The sequence below is a fragment of the Atractosteus spatula genome, chromosome 28, assembly GCF_055471065.1.
Source record: "Atractosteus spatula isolate fAtrSpa1 chromosome 28, fAtrSpa1.hap1, whole genome shotgun sequence".
Taxonomy (NCBI): Eukaryota; Metazoa; Chordata; class Actinopteri; order Semionotiformes; family Lepisosteidae; genus Atractosteus; species Atractosteus spatula.
The window spans coordinates 11,540,886-11,559,084 of NC_142733.1; the positions used below are offsets into that span (position 1 = coordinate 11,540,886).

Below are 18,199 nucleotides of genomic sequence, written 5' to 3' on the forward strand. Positions count from 1 at the left end.
GGCAATACATCTTATAGGGACCACAGGATCAAAAGATAATGTGTACTTGAATTAGTTTTTAATAAAATGCAAAAGTTTTTTTCCCCAATAAAGAAACTACAAATCCAAATGAAAATGTTTTTGGTATTTAAAGCCCAATTCCAATTTAATTCCAGAATCCCTGACTGATTTTATTACATTTTCTCATTGTCGTTTGTATTCATATGCACAGATAAAGCACATCTTTAAAAAGAACAGCCCAGCTGTGGCCGCTTTGTGAAATGTTTGATGCTCCTGTGGGCTGATATTGAGAGGGATGTTTTCTTTATTAGTGCTATTTCTAAATACTAAATTACTGAAGAGTAATTTTATTTATATTTCACATATATCAAATGGACATTTTGAAACATTTGAGGTTGTTTTTATGTTGTAAGACAGTGACTGACAGCTGTCAATCCCAAACACTTGAAAGGATGGAAGAAGATGAAAAAAATATGAATACCACCCCCTCCTGTACAAGTAGCAATCGATTCTGAGATTAACACAAATGAACTGCTTGTTCTCTTGTTCTTATTCTACCCCTAATAACTTACCTTGGATAAAAGCAAGCAATGAAAACAAAAACAATGACAAGACATGCAAGCAGACCCTTTCACATGGTGTTCATCTCCTGTTAAACCTGATTTCAAGACCTTACTCCTTCTGAACATGGACAATACTGCAGATGATATTTAGGGAATGCAGCAGAGGTGTTATAGACAAAAATTTTGGCATTCTTACTGAACCAATGTGCTGCTAACAACCAAACCTACAAGATGGGCAGAATGGGCTTCAGTGGTAACCATATCCTTTCCTCTGTTCCTGAATAAAGCTCCATCTATGCTGCTCGGTTCATGCTGGCTATGCTGACTGCTATTAACTGTGCTCTTGCCTGTGGCCCATTTCAAGGCAAGTAGGTAGTGTAGTCTAGTTGAGAGTGTTAAGGGGGTTTTTACAGGGTCAGTACAGATGCCCACTAACACTGATCTACACAGATATATATATATACACTGTTCCATCACTCTACAGTAGCAAATGAGTCTGAAAAGTCACACTCAAGCAGCAGGCTATGCTTCAGTGCCCATTCATTGTCTTTATTGTGTATAAAATAGCTACAGAGATGCAGACCTAAGTGCTGGAACAAAATATCTTCCCAATTCCCCTGGAACACCTCAACTACCACTTTCAAGGAAGAACAGGTGTTTGGTTTCAGAAGAGCCATCACTGATATCAAAACACCACCTATAACAAAAACTAGGATAATTATTTCTGAAAAAAGCTGTTTCAGATACAGGATACCAATGCTATTGTCTGGAACTGTATAAAAGTTAATGCTTTTAATAACTGGGAAGTACCCTGACAATAACTCAGGCAAAAAAAGGCTTATTATGCAGAGGCCAGTGTTATTTAAAAGCCACTTCCGAGGCAGGTCTCTCATCAAGACACCAAAGAGCTACAACATTTCTGAACTTACTGTAGGTTGACATTTGAATGGGACTTAATTAGTTCTGAACAGCAAGACATCACTTAAGCTTGTGGGCAATTAATATAATGAATATGGGAGAACAGCTATTTATAGCTATTATTCTGTTCCATAAAAAGAACATTATAAATCAGTGCAGTTGAGTTATTATAAAGCATGGAAATGGAACCACAAAATGTACATAACCATATAGCTTATGCAAATTCAGTTAGCGTACTTTACTTCTGGAGGATGGTTACTGCATGAATGAAACGCAAGCCAGTAATGTTTTCACACCTGGCGTAAAGAATGAACTGAATGAGCCTCCCAGCTAGACTCACTGGCCTCTCTTCTCTACAGCCTAGTGCTCACGTCTGTTGAGAAGGGAAAGTTTTAACAAGTTGAGAAGTGAATTCCCCGATAAGGATTTGCCAGCATACAGCATATTAATACTGTCAGAGAACGGTATATGTAGTTATAAACACGCATGATCTTTTAGGACTAGCTTTTACTATGAACTTGGCTAAAGGTACCTAAAGTCATTTACAAGATGAGCTGAGAATACCTACAAGTGACAGTTGCATTTGGGAGTATAGTTGCTCTTTATAAAGTCTGTCACTTAAGGAGAGTTTTTAGGGAGGTTATAGTTTTAGCTATGATGATGTGTTCTGCTGTATTGTTTGGACTCCTAAGCTCCATCCTGCTGCTGTAACAAAACCCTCCTCATTTTCCGTTTCATTTCAACACACAATTTAAAGGTCATATTTGGAAGTTATAACACCACTAACACCTCCCTCTACACTTCTGATATTGGATCCCATGACTTTTTATTTTCTTTTCACAGCATAAAGGCCTACTTTAAAACTATAAATCATTAGGTATCGGCTCATGTTTGTACAGTAGATGATAACAAAAGGCATATTCAAGTAAAAGCATCCAAGAACCAACTACAAATGCTTTGCACTTCTCCTTCCTTAAAGATTTTTTGAAGAGTAACGGCTTCTCTGCCACCAAGGTAGTTTCCAAACTCTGTGGAAGTTACTGTCTACTGTACATACACTGAGAAAGGAGCTACAAAAACACACAAAAACGATCAAGTATTAAATAGCTCTGACAAGACTTCAAAAAGAATACTACAGATGCAGACTTTACAATTTTGAAGCACTGTAGCCAAGTACAATAAAACAAAATAATGGCCTTTGCTTTAAATTTTTAGAAGTAGAAAAGCTTGTGTAAGGTACATTTACAGGACCAACCTGGATGCCCCTCTTCTCGGTTCTGCCCTCCCCGGGCTCTTCGGCATCACTGCTCTCGTCCTTCACCCAGTGGCCCTGTCTCCTGATGGGAGAGGCGTGGGCCGCCTTGCTCTTGGCAAACTGCTCAAAGGCCTCCTGGCAGGACATGCGCTCCTTGTCGAAGACGACCTTCTTGGGACTGGGCATAACGTACAGGGTGGGGATGATGGGACGCGCCTCAAAGCTCTGCTCCCCCTCCTCCTGGACGCGCACCGCCGGCTCTGCTGGGGACAAGCCAGCGGCCTCTGCAGCCTCCGAGGCCGCCGCCGCCCCTTGCACCGGGGCTTTCTTCTTCTTTTTCTTTTTCGCCTTCTCGCCCTCCGCCACGGGCAGCTGCCGCTCTGCCTGGCTCTTGTCTAGAGGTGCTGGAGAAATAAGAAGAGACGGGAGCTCCATTTGTGACAGAGCAGCATTTCCTTCACGAGCTGATCATCAGCTGGTGATTCAATTTGTTCACTTTCTATTCATAAATATTTCAGCTATATGTCATTGTCAGATCTGATTGATTAAATTATACAGGCTGAACTGGAGAACAGAAGCCATGTTTAAAGGCTTCTTTAAGGTCCGGACTTCTGCTGTGTCAATCCACCTAAAACATGTTCGAAATATGGCCTTTGCTTGGTAGAGAACTGAAAACAATAAATTTCCATGCCAGCTTACAAAAGCATTTGCCCAAGTAGCGGAAGAAATTTAAATACAACTAGGGTCTTACGTAAAGCTGTTTTACCACAGCAGTAAAGACTGTTAGCATCTTGTGCCTTTTCTTTATGGAACAGGGTTTACTGGGAAAACAGCAGCTTAGCCGAGAGTAAAGGGAAGACCTGGTTAATACTATAGTGTCCAGCTCACTTGTAGAACTGCTAGGCGAACTTCCAGTATATGTGTACTGTACCCAGTCCACCTTGTTATATTGGAAAAATCCTAATATAGGATTATATTATTGCCCTTATATTGCAGGAATATAGGACACAGGTGGCTGTGATCATCTCAGCACCGATCATGAAAAAAAAATATTTTACAGACACTTCTGATAGAATCTGAGTATCTTCCTACGACTTACTGTCTATATATAAGCAGTTCGTGAGTGAAGAATTTTCATTTCTCCTGTGAGAGAATCAACAAACACCATGTCCAAATCTTGCAAGATGACATGGGAAAGGTTGCACTCAGGGCCCCAACACCATGTGCTGAGTGTGTTACATGAAGACGCCCAGATACCCCATCAGCACCCAGCTACCTGAACTGGGAACGTGTTTTTGCTCTTCCTGGTCGCCGGACGCTGCTTCCTTTTCTTTCTTCTGTGCCTCTCTGGCATCCACCATGCGCTGGTGCTCCGCTGGGTCGACCATTACTCCCACCTCCGCCAGTGCCTTGATATCCTCCATCTTCAGCCTACGAACCTGTTTCATCTTCCGCATCGCCCTGCGGAACACAGCCATGGGATCAGAGTTACAAACCAGGCACCAGCCGCATACAAACCCCCAGAATAATCATGACTCAAACCCACAACAGAGGACAGAAAACCATTAGGGAACTAGGATCAGAACATACTGTGCTTTGAAACATACTTTGAAACTGTCCAAAACAAAGGTTTACATATTTTCGAAACGATGCTATGAAGGACTAAGATTGAACTTAGTAAACAGGACATTAGGAACACCAAGAGATAAAAAGAAGTATTGCAAATGAGATTTCATAAACATTTATCTTCAACAATATGACACAAATGAAAGGTAAAGTCTCAAATACACATAGGAAACCTTTATGTGATGACAGGGAAATAGCTGATGTATCTAATGATTATTTTATTCAGGTGTTTACCAATGTAGGAAGAGAAAACTTGCCTCAGGCTGAGCAAACACAAAGTATTACATCAAAAATAATAATAGCATAGAAGAGGAAGAGTTGTTACAGATACAAGAAGCACTTCAGATAAATATCCAGCACTTGATTGTATTCTTCCTATTGTACTTTGAAAATGAAATGTTTTTCTTAGACCATTAGTAAAACTATTACAGCAGTCTGTCAATACAGTGGCAGTATCCACTTACTGAGAAAACTGCTAAGGTAGCACCCATTTACTTTACAGTAATTCTAACTTACTGTAAAAAAGTAGTGGACCATCTTTGATATTTCTAGGAAAAGGTAGTAACATTTCTAGAGCATAGCAAACATGAATTTAGTAAAAGTGAATTTCAGTTAACTTGATAGAGGTCTTTGAACAACAATGGAACCAAACAGAGCAAATTGTATGATATCTCCAGAATGTTAGAGCCTTTTAATAAAGTTCCCAATATAATGTTATTTCATGTTAACATCTGAAAGGAAAATTTGAACTTAATGCACAGGAAACGGAAGGTACAGAAAAGTTAAATGCTCAATACTGAGGCGAGGTATGTAGTGGAGTACCACATGGATCTGTACTAGGAACACAGCTCTTCCTAATTTATAACAACGATTTAGATTCTGGTATAGTTAACACCTGATGCCAAACAATGAGGGTTAGTAAACACTATAGAAGCCGCAAAGGAAACAAACAGATTTAGATAAAATCCAACAATAAGCAAACACCTGTCATATTCCATTTAGGGTGCATGTGTAACCTCCTCTGACAAGAGAGTTAGAATGGACTCTGGCCGTTCAGAATCTATTGGGAGCACTCTTTCAGGCCAGGTCTGAGAGAAAACTCCCACCAATTCCATTACAAACATACTGTTTTCTCAGTGTCCTAAATCGCTGTACACTTTTAGTGGATTATATATGAGTAGAGGGCATATACATATAAATTACTTTTACTGATACCGAGGTCGATAGCCTGAACTACCAAATATATGCAGTAGTTCCATATATTAATATCTGGCATGTATGCTTCATAAAGGCTTGACAACTATTTCCTTTTCCCTTTCAATTTCCCCTCATGAAGAATTGGCTTTCCAAAATCTAGATGAATACATAAGATTTAAAGAGTTAACCACGCTGAGCAGAAATCAATCAAACTGAAGAAGTTACTTTCTGAGGCACTCTCAAGAGAATTCTTAGACAGTCAAGCGGAGTTTACACATGTAATATAGGCAAGTGCAGACAACAGAAACAGTTTGAACAGCGCTTCAATCTTTCAAAGATGAACTGAAGTTGGATAGATATTCCATATCTAAATAATATAAGGAAGCAATAAAGAAAGGCAAACAATCTTAGTATATTTAATTTAAGTGCAGAATTAAAATCACTAATGTTAAGATGGCACAACATACTTGTAAGACCTCTTATGATTTTGAACACCATGGTACAAAAAAAGTACTGCTACCCTAGAATCAATAATGAAAGATATTTCCAGGCTAATAGGAATGTCCTATATAATAGCTAATAGCTGCCAAAACCAGTGACAGAAGACAACCCAGGTAACTCAAATCCTTACACATACTGACAAAGTCGACAAAGTGGACTTCTTAATCAAGGATTAACATGAAAAACAAACCAGGAGACACAAATTAAAACTATGTCTGGAAAAAATGATTTATGTAGTGCAGGGATGGAAAATAAAATCACAATCCTGATTTGGAGAACAAAAAAGTGGCCTTCTTTAAAAGGTAAATTCATTGTCTCAGGTGATCCCAAGTATCTTTTTTTTTTTTACTACTCCCAACTATTGTGCTTCAGTGCATTATATAATTCTCTCCTAATTGCGTGTTAGTAATGAATAGAGAAAAATCCTGCTTTTATTGGCAGGTCATTCATAATATTTTCTAATCCAATTAGAGCATTCCAGGACTCTGTCGTGTGTATTGGCTTTTGCTCCTGTTGACCAATTAGCCGCAGCCGTGATCAATTCCCATTATGCAAACCGAGATGGCGGAGAAACTTCAGTCGTTCTTCTCAGCCCAGCGCCTCCCACCCTGCTTTGTTCACAGAAAAGCAACTTTGGAAATTTCTAATTTCTCAAACCACTGGCCTATGCTACAGTAAATTAAAGACGAGAGCTCTCCACAGTCAACAAGCCAATAAATAAATAAAAATGCAGGTTCTTAGTTTTAAAGTGAAGTTCAAATGATTTTGAAACTATTTCTGAGAAAAGCCAGTGGAACAGAGAAATCCTTTCAGTACAAATTTGTGTTTCTACTTTAAAGTTGTCTAAATATTACTTAGTATTTCTTTTCTATACATTTCTATAAATAACAAGGTATTTTTCCATTTGTTTGATTTGGTTCCAGTTCGCAGTAAGTCAATCAGTAAAATCTAATCAACAGCCACATAAGCACTGTAGCTTTGGCCAGTTCATTCTCCAGCGTGCTCCCTGATCAGTTTGGTTTTTTTGGTTTTGCGTCATATTTTGGGCTTATTGTTGAGCATATGCTGCATCTTTTTATTTTTAAACCACTCAAGTAATCTAGTCTCATGTAATGTCTCAAGTTACATGTAAATTCATTCTCACCTTGAAGACAGGAATCAGGCCAGTAGATAAAAATATGTAGCTGTAGCCCACATAAATGTGATGACAGGGAACTGAAGGGCACATTTGAATGAATAAGGGCAATAGTACTGGTTTTCCAGAATTAATGTGGTATTAAGAAAAGGTGATGAGAACTACCAAAGCAGAGGAATCCATTTTAAGTAAAAACAGGTAAAAGGTGCCTTCTACATTGTGTGCTGAAAATCAGCAACAGTAATGGTTACCAAATGACAAGAAACAACAGAGTGCAAAGGAGCGTGCAGCTTTTCAATCCGGTATCTTACTGATTTTCTAGTCCAGTTACTGCAAAAAGCTATTTTGCGTGGAGTGAGTTCAGTCACTGCAGCTCAATGGCTTTGAACAAGTCCTTAACTGAGGATAATACCTAGGCTGCAGTAGATACTGCATTAGAGAAATTCACTGTCACATTCATTCTCCTGTTTCACTTACACTGGTAAACGTAAATCCTTAAACAAAATTTATTTTTTCATCAAGTGGGAATAACATAAGGACTGCATCTTTGAGCAAGGCACCTAACAGCAGCAGTGAAACCAAAATGGATCAAATGACCATCACCTGCAATTCACAACTGGTTACTCAGTGAAGCTCAGCAGGTGTGAGCCCAGTCAATACCTAGATGGGAAACCTGGAAAAAACTAAGGTTGCTGCTTGAAGAGGTGTTAGTGGGGCCGGCATGGGGCACTCACTCTGCAGTCAGTGTGGGTCCTAATGCCCCTGTATAGTGATGACTCTATCCTCATCACTATAAAAGGTGCCATCCTTTGAATGAGACATACAACCAAGGCCCTAATCCTGTGGCCATTAAAGATCTCAGCAGGGGTGTTCCCCTGGTGTCCTGGCCAATCGTGGTCTGTGTAATGTTAGCGTTGCCATGTAAGGGGCATCTTTTTCAATGGGCCAATACCTTCGCAGCAGCTTGTCCTTCAACATGGCCCGTCTCTCCCACCACAGTTCCAGCTCGGGGCTGGTGAGGTCAGTGGGCTTCAGGTGATCCAGCGCCGTCACATCCTTCCCCTGCTTCCACTGGTCATAGCGGTCAGGCTGCAGGCACCGCACAAACACATCCATCGAGATCTTCACCATATCCTTCCGACACGTGCACTGTGAAAGCACAAGGGAAACTTGCTTTGAAGACTAGGAGAAAATTCTTTATGGCTTATTACAGACACACTGGACCAGCTTATAGCTCCACTTATGACAAGCTAGCACTGAATGAATTAAAATGTGCGACATGTTGATACAGTGAATGCTTAGGTTTCTTTTAATTGATTTTAAAAAACATCCTAACTATAGTTACAGTATGTCTTGGGTGACTAAAACAGATATATAAACTGTCCAGTGGCAAACATAAGCCCAGTAATACACACAGCATACAGAGTATCTGTTATTTATGGTTCCACATGCTTTCTTGGCACAAGCCCCCTAGCACTACAATATAGCCATTTCTTCTACAATGTGAGATTTGCGTTCCTGGAAAACACCGCAATACAGAAAATCTTGTTACAGAAACCATTGGTTCAATGGGAATTAAGAAGTTAGGGGGTAGAGAGAACAGATTTACAATAATAAAATCATATTTTCTATAGTAATTGGTCATGTTCAATAGAATAATTATTAGATTGAATGTATTACATCTACATGTGTATTTGTGATAATATTAAACAGAAAACACTGAAAAATAGATAAGGCATAATATGCATCAGTATTTACATTCTGCATTGGAGAGAGGCGAGACAGCATATTTTTTTTACTTTAACAATGCGCACTACTAAGCGCAGTAGTGTACATGATATCATGTTCTTCCGTTTCGCTAATATCACTTTAAGATCAAGCTTTTGTTCCAGAGTAATAGCTTTCCTTTTTTTTTTTTACCACTAGCAGAATGCTTCATACCCTTGCCGCTCAATGGAGCAGCAATATTTATATCAATGTCTCCAAAGAATGAAAATATAGTAGAGGAGCCCGTTTGGACTCTGCATGTGACTTGCAGTGTTATAGCCTACATGCACCCGTGTTCAGGAAACAGCTTTCCGAACCAGTTGCATTACAGCCAATTTGTATTATGGAATCTCGCGTTTCGCAGAAATAACTGTATTAGCAACCACACCAGAGGACAGGAAAGCTGGAAGTAACAAAGACACACAACATGGAAAAATAAAAGCAAGACAATTGGGCTCAGACTATAAAGGCTTTACTTTCTGGTTCATGGTCTTATCCTGTAATTCTGTTTAACACCCACTGAACAGCACTCTGCATTTCCTTCATTTGCACATAAAAAGATCAAGTCATAACCTGTCAAAAACAGTGGCTGGGGAACAATCTGCAAATAGGTCACCTGTAATTAAGTAGCTGTAACAGAAATTCAGGCACCTGGAGTGTTCAATAATTCAGCACAACACCTTAACTATCAGCCATTAAAATGAATGAGAGCTTGGTAAAGTCAGCTCTTATAAATACCAACAGAAGCTAACGTCGTTTCGATATAGAGTTCCGGTACTTGTGTCCGCAAGAGTTCCTACAGGTAGTATTTATGACAAATAAAATTTTCCATCTAAAAAAATACTATCATTACACGCTACACTGGACCCTAAAGCAAAACAGGATTAAACTGGATCTCCCATGACATTTTGACTGTTGTTTGGAGGTAATTATGACATTGGTGGCAACAGGCAAGCCAGTACAAATCGAATGAAGCCTCTAACCTCAGCCCATATCACATTAGCTGCACAATGTTAAAAAATGTATGACTTAATCCAAAGACTGCAGGGGCTCCTTTGAAAAAACAACAACAAAAAAACTAATTCTCTTTGTGCCCTGGTTTCATGTATTACATTTTTGCTTTATTTCATGAACTGAGCTGAAAGCCTTGAGTTCAATTACCGTGAACATTCTTCAAAAAATGGGAGGCTGTGGCTGGGGGAGATGTAGGGGGTTGGGATCTACAAACTGGTAATAAAACAGCAAAAACCTCACCAAGCAATATAAACAAACAGCCGTGAAACCTAAAGGATTTATTAGGAGCAATCGCATGTGCCTACCAAGGAACAATTTTGCTTTCTTATAGGGGGGAGGGGGTCACAAAATCTAATAAAGGGAGAACACATTGAAAATTGTGTCACATACACAGGGAGTTTAAAGTGTAAAAAAATGTTTGCAAAATGCCAGGTTTGCTGTTCTCTCGCAGGTTTGGAAGGTGAATAAGTAGAACCTGCCTGTTCTTTGCCCAGGCTACAGTGCCACTCATTCACACCACAACATCCAGCACACTTACAGCAGGCATTTGTGATCTTTCCCATTTTCAACTTTTAATTTTTTAATTCCTTCTAGTCCAGGTAAAGCTAAGAAAATATTTTAAAAAATGAACATGAACCAAAAGCCTGTTTTTCAGCTCCAGAGTACTTTATAAAAGGATTCAGTTTAATCCCCACCAGTTGTCTGTTGCTCCTTTCATTCTGCCTCTGTAATCACAGGGTTTTTATACAAAATATTTCCCTTCTTCACGATCACTGGAAATGGAAAAGGCACAAGTATGCTGGAGTTTCATTTGTTCTGGACCTGGACTGGTTTGGTAGATCTTACCAGGTGTAGACACCATTGCAGTAATTAAGCTACATTCCCTCCATTAAAGTATATTTATCATACCCATATTGAATATAAGATGAAGGCTTGCTTCTTCTTCTACATTGCTAGTACGGTGACGGGCCCTGGTGGGTAGCACTTGGGATTGTGAACCGTGACTCTGCACAAGAAGTAAAGTGCTATTTTTTCTTTTACTCAGTTTGTTCACATCCTGACATTTTTAGACCCAAGTTCACTGTGCCACTCATTCAGTGCCCAATGTTTGCCAAGGACCTGCTGCTCATGCAGAATCTTTATCCAGGTGAACCACAGGTGAAGTGAACAGTCTTGGGCTCACCGGCTTAATTTTGTGCAGGGAGTAAGATCCAGCCCAGAGAACTTAAATGGTGAGTGAGAGCCAGAACGTACTGAGCCTCTGTCTCCTGCTGACCACAGAGCAACTGCAACTCTCCCAAAACGCAACAAATTATACCAGCTCTCTCTCAGTAACTAAGGCAAGCAGTGAAAGAAATAAAAACCAGCTCACGTAGCTCTACAGCAGTCAGTTTACTGCTTTCTAAAAACTTTTAGTTCTTCAGAGTGGTCTTCGGATAAAATAGAAATGTCAATTACACACTACACACTTGTATCTCCACTGGGTTTGCCGGTGTGTGAGAATGCTCAAAAGCAAAGCTGGAGTTCTCAATGCTTGGCTGAGCTCCACTCCGAGCTCAGAGCAGATGGGGGAATTTTCATTCTTACTGCTGACAGGTTCCCAAGTCAGACATGCCAGTGCTCTGTCAAGAAGCGGAGAACTGCTTCCCTGGTTTTCTGTTATTTTAATAGCATTTACCTCTGGCGCTACTCCACTCTGCCTTTCGCTTACCCCAACAGCCCATGAATAAACTACACTGTTAAAACCTCACCCATGCAATTTTCTGATCGCTCGCCCTTGGAGATTACATTACTACCTGCAATTCCGGGATCCATTTGAAGAGATGGAAGAGACACAGGATCACACACAAAGGCAACAGTCACACCGTTCTGACAAAGGGTTTCTGAGGAAGCATGATGTTCCTTTTGACAGCAAAATGAACTTTTATGAGAATGTTGCCAAAGCAAAAGCAATTAAACAGATTTTCTCAATGGAAACCAGGGGTGAGAGGGGCTTAATTATCGATCATGTGTCAGAAGTGAATTAAGCAATAAGACTGAAAAGACAGAGAAAGATGGTACCATTTAGAGATAAATATTTTTTTATCCACAGATCAAGATTATTCTATTCAACATTTTCTTTCAACTACCTGCTTTGCTCTCCCATGCTGTGATACATTGGAAGAATTCAGGTATCTAGCCCAATTTGAAGTTTCTGGGTGTTTAATAGGCAACATCAGTCCGGATAAAATAATATCTACAGACACTTTTTTGCGTGCCTTCAGCAGTGGTAGCATGTAAAGTCTGAGGAGGCAAAATCATCTTCTTTGTCAACTTAGCAGTCAGTTATTTACAGACCTTGTTACAGTTCCTTTTGATCAAAGTCTCTCTAGCCTCTCAAGCACCACAAGGGGGGATAAAAGGGGGTTAATGCTGGACATCTCCTAAAATCAAAATCCACATTGAGAAAAATGTCACTTAAGACTACAGGTACAGCCCACCAGAAACTAAACTGCACTTCCCTTGCCCCCAAAAAGTTGCATCTTTTATATAAAAAATACAGCGTATAACAGTCCTTTATGCATGAATACATCTGGCAATTCATGTAATTTCTGCCTTCTAGCTACAAGAAAAAAAGATCAACGGGCAGGTCCTCCGCTATGGCTGAGGAGAGATAATGTCCAAATGTTCCTGCCATTATACATTAATGAGATGCCAGGAGTTCTGCATGCCCTAAAACTACAGCCCGATTACCCACTCACCACCAGTGCAGTTTAGTGACTAGGCAACGAGAAAAGCTACAGAAATCTCATTACAGAGTTGTCATCAAATGGAAATTTAATGTGTCATATCCAGCAGCTGAGAAATGCCACCCTCTCAGAGGATATATAGAAAAACGTGATATCAGGACCTGTCTGCTACTGCCACTGAAATTCGGCTTCTGGCATCCTCCAGACTCGCGCAAACAGAGGTACACAGGGCCCTAGTTAATTCTATTACGTCTTGAATTTCTAAGTTTTTTATGTGACTAATGTTCTTTTGTATTGTTACAGTGGTACACTATCAATTCTTACTTTTAAACATAGTACGGTATAAGCTTATTGCTTTGAGGCATCATACTGAATATTAAATATAACTTAGCAGTAACAATTGTTTGTGTGCTTCATTAGCTGCAGCTAAAGCTAGTTTTCAGAGAGGAGAACTCATACCATCTGCCAAAATAAGTTTGGTTCTTTAGTTTTTTTAAGTTGGCTAAACAAAGTTTTGTTACCATTTAAAACCTATCCCTTCTGGTGTTCTGGGCTCCAATCCAGTTCAAAATACTTCAAAACATTAGAACAGGAAACTAATTTCTGCTAATGGTGCAGTAGAAAAAGGCTGTGTGTGATCAGGAAGAAATTATATATTAAATGTCCCTGAAAGGTGATAGCGAAATCCCAGAGCAAATTTCTTCAGCAATTGGAAAATAAGCTCTGATTCTTTACAGAGTAGCCTGGGTTATAAAGTTTCACAAATACAAATTTAGATGAAAACACACATGATTTAACATGTAACCTCTTTTTTATGCTTATAACACACAAAGCTCCTCCTTCATTACTTTTATACTGTATGCATTGTAGCAAGTTAAACATTTCTAGATAATTTGACCATCAAAAGTCACAATAAATCTGAGAACTAAAAATTACATTAAACTACTCCTGCTAAAAACTCGCCTAGGATAAATGCAACACAGTCTACTTAATTTTTCTGGACTTTCACACCACAAAAACAACGGTGTGTATTTGACTCCGTCTTATTCATGTTGTATGAAGGTTAACTTTGTACAACCTGGGCAAGTCACAGACATCCTTATCATGATCCTAATATATTATTCCTCTGGGCGAGAGTATGAGATATGAAGAAGTCATCATACTGTATTACACACGGCATGTACCTTAAGTGGAAAGAGCTGAAAATTATTTCAATAACATCAGATCTAACATTCCTGGAACATGAAAAATTAAGATAATCAAATCCATCAGAACCGAAAAACAAGACCATGGGACCATGGAAATGTGCAGAATCCAAAGACAATAACCAGGGGGAGAATAAAAAACAAAGTCCAAGGAATGAACATGTCAAAAGGACCAGATCATCCAGATCTTACATTTAAGAGCCAGAACAAGAAACAAGTTGCAAGAAATGGAAGCTACCTAGCTAGCCTACAAACATGTCATCACAGAAACACGGCTCATGAAGAGCAATAGTAACAAATACAGCAGATATTAGCAGATGTGCAATGTACTGGAGAGACATAAAATGAAGAGGTGTGGTACTGTACACCAGAAAGATAAATCAAAGGTCTCAGAACTACATGGGTCAGGCTTGTAAATAAAAACATGAGAGGGCATAGTGCTAAAAACGACATCCACATATACGTACATTACAATGCAGCCTCATGAAATCACAAATATTTTTGTAAATGATACATTATGGAAGATTTAATATTTTCCAGGGTGTACCCTGCCCTGCAGAGGACTGACATCCTGCCCGGGGTGTACCCTGCCCCGTAGAGGACTGGCGTCCTGCCGGGGTGTACTCTGCCCTGCGCTCGTCTTTTCCCAGGAGAGGCTTTGCTCCCCTGCGACCCTGAATTAGATAAAGTAGCCAGAAGATGGATGGATGAGCCACCAGGGACATCCTCACAAAACCGAAACTGTAGACATGGCTAACGACAGATTTCTTACTGACACTGTCGAACTCCCTAAAAGAAAGAACGCCTCAATTATGGCAAAGTAAGGAAGACAGAAGCAACAGAGCACCTGGGGAGCACCAGACTAAAATTTCAGGACCATCAGTGGCCAATATAAGATTGACATTTGCTAAAAGAGAATCTTCATAACTTTAGTCTTCAGTTCTAAAGTCATCTAAGCAGGCTGACAAAGTTAATCATCAGTACAGTAAGCTGGCTAGAGCACTGACAAAGTTTCTTATAAAAGATTAAAACTGCATAAAAGATTAAACTGCAAGCCAGGCAATAAAAATACAAGGTTAAAGGGAATAAAGATAAGTGGTAAATGGGTGAGTGAAGTAATGGGGTACAACAGGGATCTATATTAGGAACACTGCCCTTAATTTATTTCATCTAGAGTTTGTAAGTAACCTAGTTAAGTTTACAGACAAGATTAAATAGGATTAGCAAACACTGTACGTGATGAAAGCTCCTTAGAGAAGAGAGACAAGATACATGCATGGACTTAAAGGAATGTATTCAGACAGGATAAAAAATTAAATGTGCTTTTGACTGCTGAGCAAATAAAATTTATGAGGGGATCTGACTTGGCTGTTCAGAATCCTCAAGAGAAGAATTTAGATGCCATTGTAGATGGACTGGTTACTAGAAACAAAATGATCCATTGACTGAAGGAGCCAAGTACAGTATGTAAGGGTTTACAATACCGGTATCTGAATCCAAAAACAAAGTTCTCTTAACTTATCTTACTTCACTTACTAGCTACATTTATCACTCACTGAAGGTGATAACATTCTGAATCCATTCTATACATTTACATATAAATAACTCTAAAGTAATTGGCAATTGTTTTTACCTTCCAAAAAAACAATTATCTGATTAAAAGAACAGGATGAGATTTGTCCCAAGAGCCAGAAGAATTAGAGAGTTTGGCCAGCAGTTGATAGGACACATGCTGTAAGCATCTGTACATGTATACCTTCAACATGAAAATCGAAAGATCAAAGACAGCCCCATCTACATTTAGGAGTGGTCTCTGCTGCAACACCAAAGCTTTTAATTTTACCCAAAAAGCAACCGAGCCACAAAAACAAAATATATATATATATTGAACAGCATCCATGTGCTTCCATTGTTAATGACTATATGAAAATGCTGCCGTGTTGTGTGGCCGCCTGGGACTAACTAGAAAAATGAGGAGACCCTCCACTCAAGCAGTCATTATTGACTTCGTGGTGGTGCAGATTTAATGACTTCCTCCATTAGGAGATCTGCAAGAAACTCAGCATGTTCCTACAAACACGATAATTATAGCTCTTTCTCCTGCGCCCTGGAATTAAATGAAATCCATCGTGTTTTTAGGTATCATAGGATTTTATGGGAACTCATTAAGTCTGCCACGAGTCACATCAGCCATCCGGAGCCTGAGCACGAGATCCAAAAAAATCTTCCTTCATGGCGTCAGCTTATCAACTCCCTTATTAAAACAACCATTTCATTTTCCAGAAACCTGAACTATTTTAGTTTCTAATCTCAGTCTTATACAACTACTGGAGTAACCACTGGGGAAGCACTGGGCTGAAAGCGATGAACAACTTCAGTCATAAGTAGCACCAGTGGGCAACGTTTTAGAAAAAACTTCCACAAAGTTGAGTGCCATATCTGTAAGGAGGTAAACGTCAAAGCTTTTTCCCTCCACCAAGCAGAAATTGCTCCCAACTTTCTGAAAGAAACGATAAAGATTTAAGAAGTACAAAATTTAACAAGAGATTATTCTAAAACAAATTCATGCTTTTCTACTCTTGTCAATTTTAAATAAAACATCCAAGATGGGTTGGATTGCATTATGTTATTTCCATTTAAATACTGCATTTTATTACACCAGTTAGTGCGTAATAAACTGCTTACCCCCTTCTCCACTGATAAGAAGGGGAAAGTGCTGGTTACGGGTCACTGTGGAACTTGCCATTTCTTTTGACAAGTTAACATTGCCCGCGTTTTGGGATTCTACCTCCATAAAACCTGCTGGAAACCCCCCCAAGATCAAAGGTATAGGGATGTTTTGCGTTTGCAAGTACACAAGTTTATATCAGCTGTGAGAAACAGGTGATTTTGTTTCTCAAAACACAGTCCACAGAGTCACAAAACTAAGATTTGAACATTCACACAGGACTTGTGGAATACGTAAACAACCCACAACTGCTATAGACCACCTTGTTTCTTCTGGCAGAGGCAGCCACTGAGATTAGACATTGTCTTTTAGCACCTTCTGTCTGTACTGCACACAGCAGTCAGCTGCGAAGGATCAAGAGTCTCACAGCCAGATTTACTCCATGCTTTACTTTGCCATAGTTAAGATCTTTAATGTTCACTACAGTTTTACAGCACAGAGAAGTTACAGTATTTATATGATCTCTGCAACAGGACCTCATGGGCAAAAGACTGTAAACAGAAATTGCAATTGAATTGTAAGGCTTGATGCCGGGGCCTGGAAGAAAGCATCAATAAATTAAAAAGAGGGGTGAAAAAGTTAGAAAAATGAAATCTGAAAGACAGCAGGTGGCTAATGAAAGCTGCTTTCTGGCTCAGAACGCACGTTTAAGAGCAACAGCAGGAGCGGCCATTACGACTTCACGATTTCTGGGAGCGAATCCTTCCAACTCTCAACTTCAGCCAAGAAGCAGAGATTCATTACAAAAAATAATAAATGCAGATGCCGTCTCAAAATGGAACCTAAGGTTTTATACATCGGATAAGTGCTCTGATGTGAAACTATGGGAGGCTACATGAAATTACCACTACTGGTAAAGTACACCAGTCCTACAAATTTAAAGATAAAGCTCCATTTGGGCTTAAGGGTCACATAATAAACCTAATTGAAAAAGTCTAGAAAATTAACCCTCTTCATATCCGACACGCTTTCCATCTCATAACACTTCTGTAAAATTGCTTCAGGAGGCAATAAGTATTTTCACAAATTCAAAAGATAGTCTTCAGAAAATAAAATACAACGATTTACAGGGGCGTGGATGACAAATAACGGATTAGAAACAAAGGAAGTAAAAACATTGTGTATAGGCGACTTAACTGAAGTGTACGTTGTCTACATCCAGCTGGTAGCGCCAAGTGGGTTAAAATCTAGTGAGCAAATGCTCATGTTCACTGGAGCCAGGTACACAGCCCCAAGGGGATTTTGAAGAAGGGGCTCATTACGTTTCTCTGGTTTGTTTTCTGGTGCCACTTGTTACTGCTTTCTCCTGAGAGCTTGATGAGATTTCTTTAGAGTGGGACATCTCTCCAGAAAAAAACATTAAAACAGTAGGTGACTCTGGCAAAGCATGTCCCACTGCAGCTGGCAGCCTGGCAACAGGGTGGGAAAGGAGCACCAAGCGCTCGGCATCAGGCCAGCGCAGTGCAGGGCCACCACCTGCAGCTCCACCCCATCAGACCTGAGGGGCTTCAGCCTAGCACACTTAACCAAGGCATCCCACTCACAGGGGGATCGTAACCAG

The 18,199-nt window shown here is 39.7% G+C and overlaps 1 protein-coding gene across 1 annotated transcript in view; it reads right to left on the minus strand.

The window, feature by feature from the left end:
• Window positions 1–18,199, minus strand: part of kdm4b (lysine (K)-specific demethylase 4B) — a 129,717-nt gene that overhangs the window by 33,817 nt on the left and 77,701 nt on the right. Inside the window, exons 9-11 of the mRNA XM_088907842.1 lie at window positions 8,148–8,344; window positions 4,013–4,197; window positions 2,737–3,140 (exon numbers count right to left, since the gene is read on the minus strand). Of these exons, the coding sequence (XP_088763968.1) occupies window positions 2,737–3,140; window positions 4,013–4,197; window positions 8,148–8,344 (786 nt within the window). The remainder of the gene's footprint in view (window positions 1–2,736; window positions 3,141–4,012; window positions 4,198–8,147; window positions 8,345–18,199) is intronic.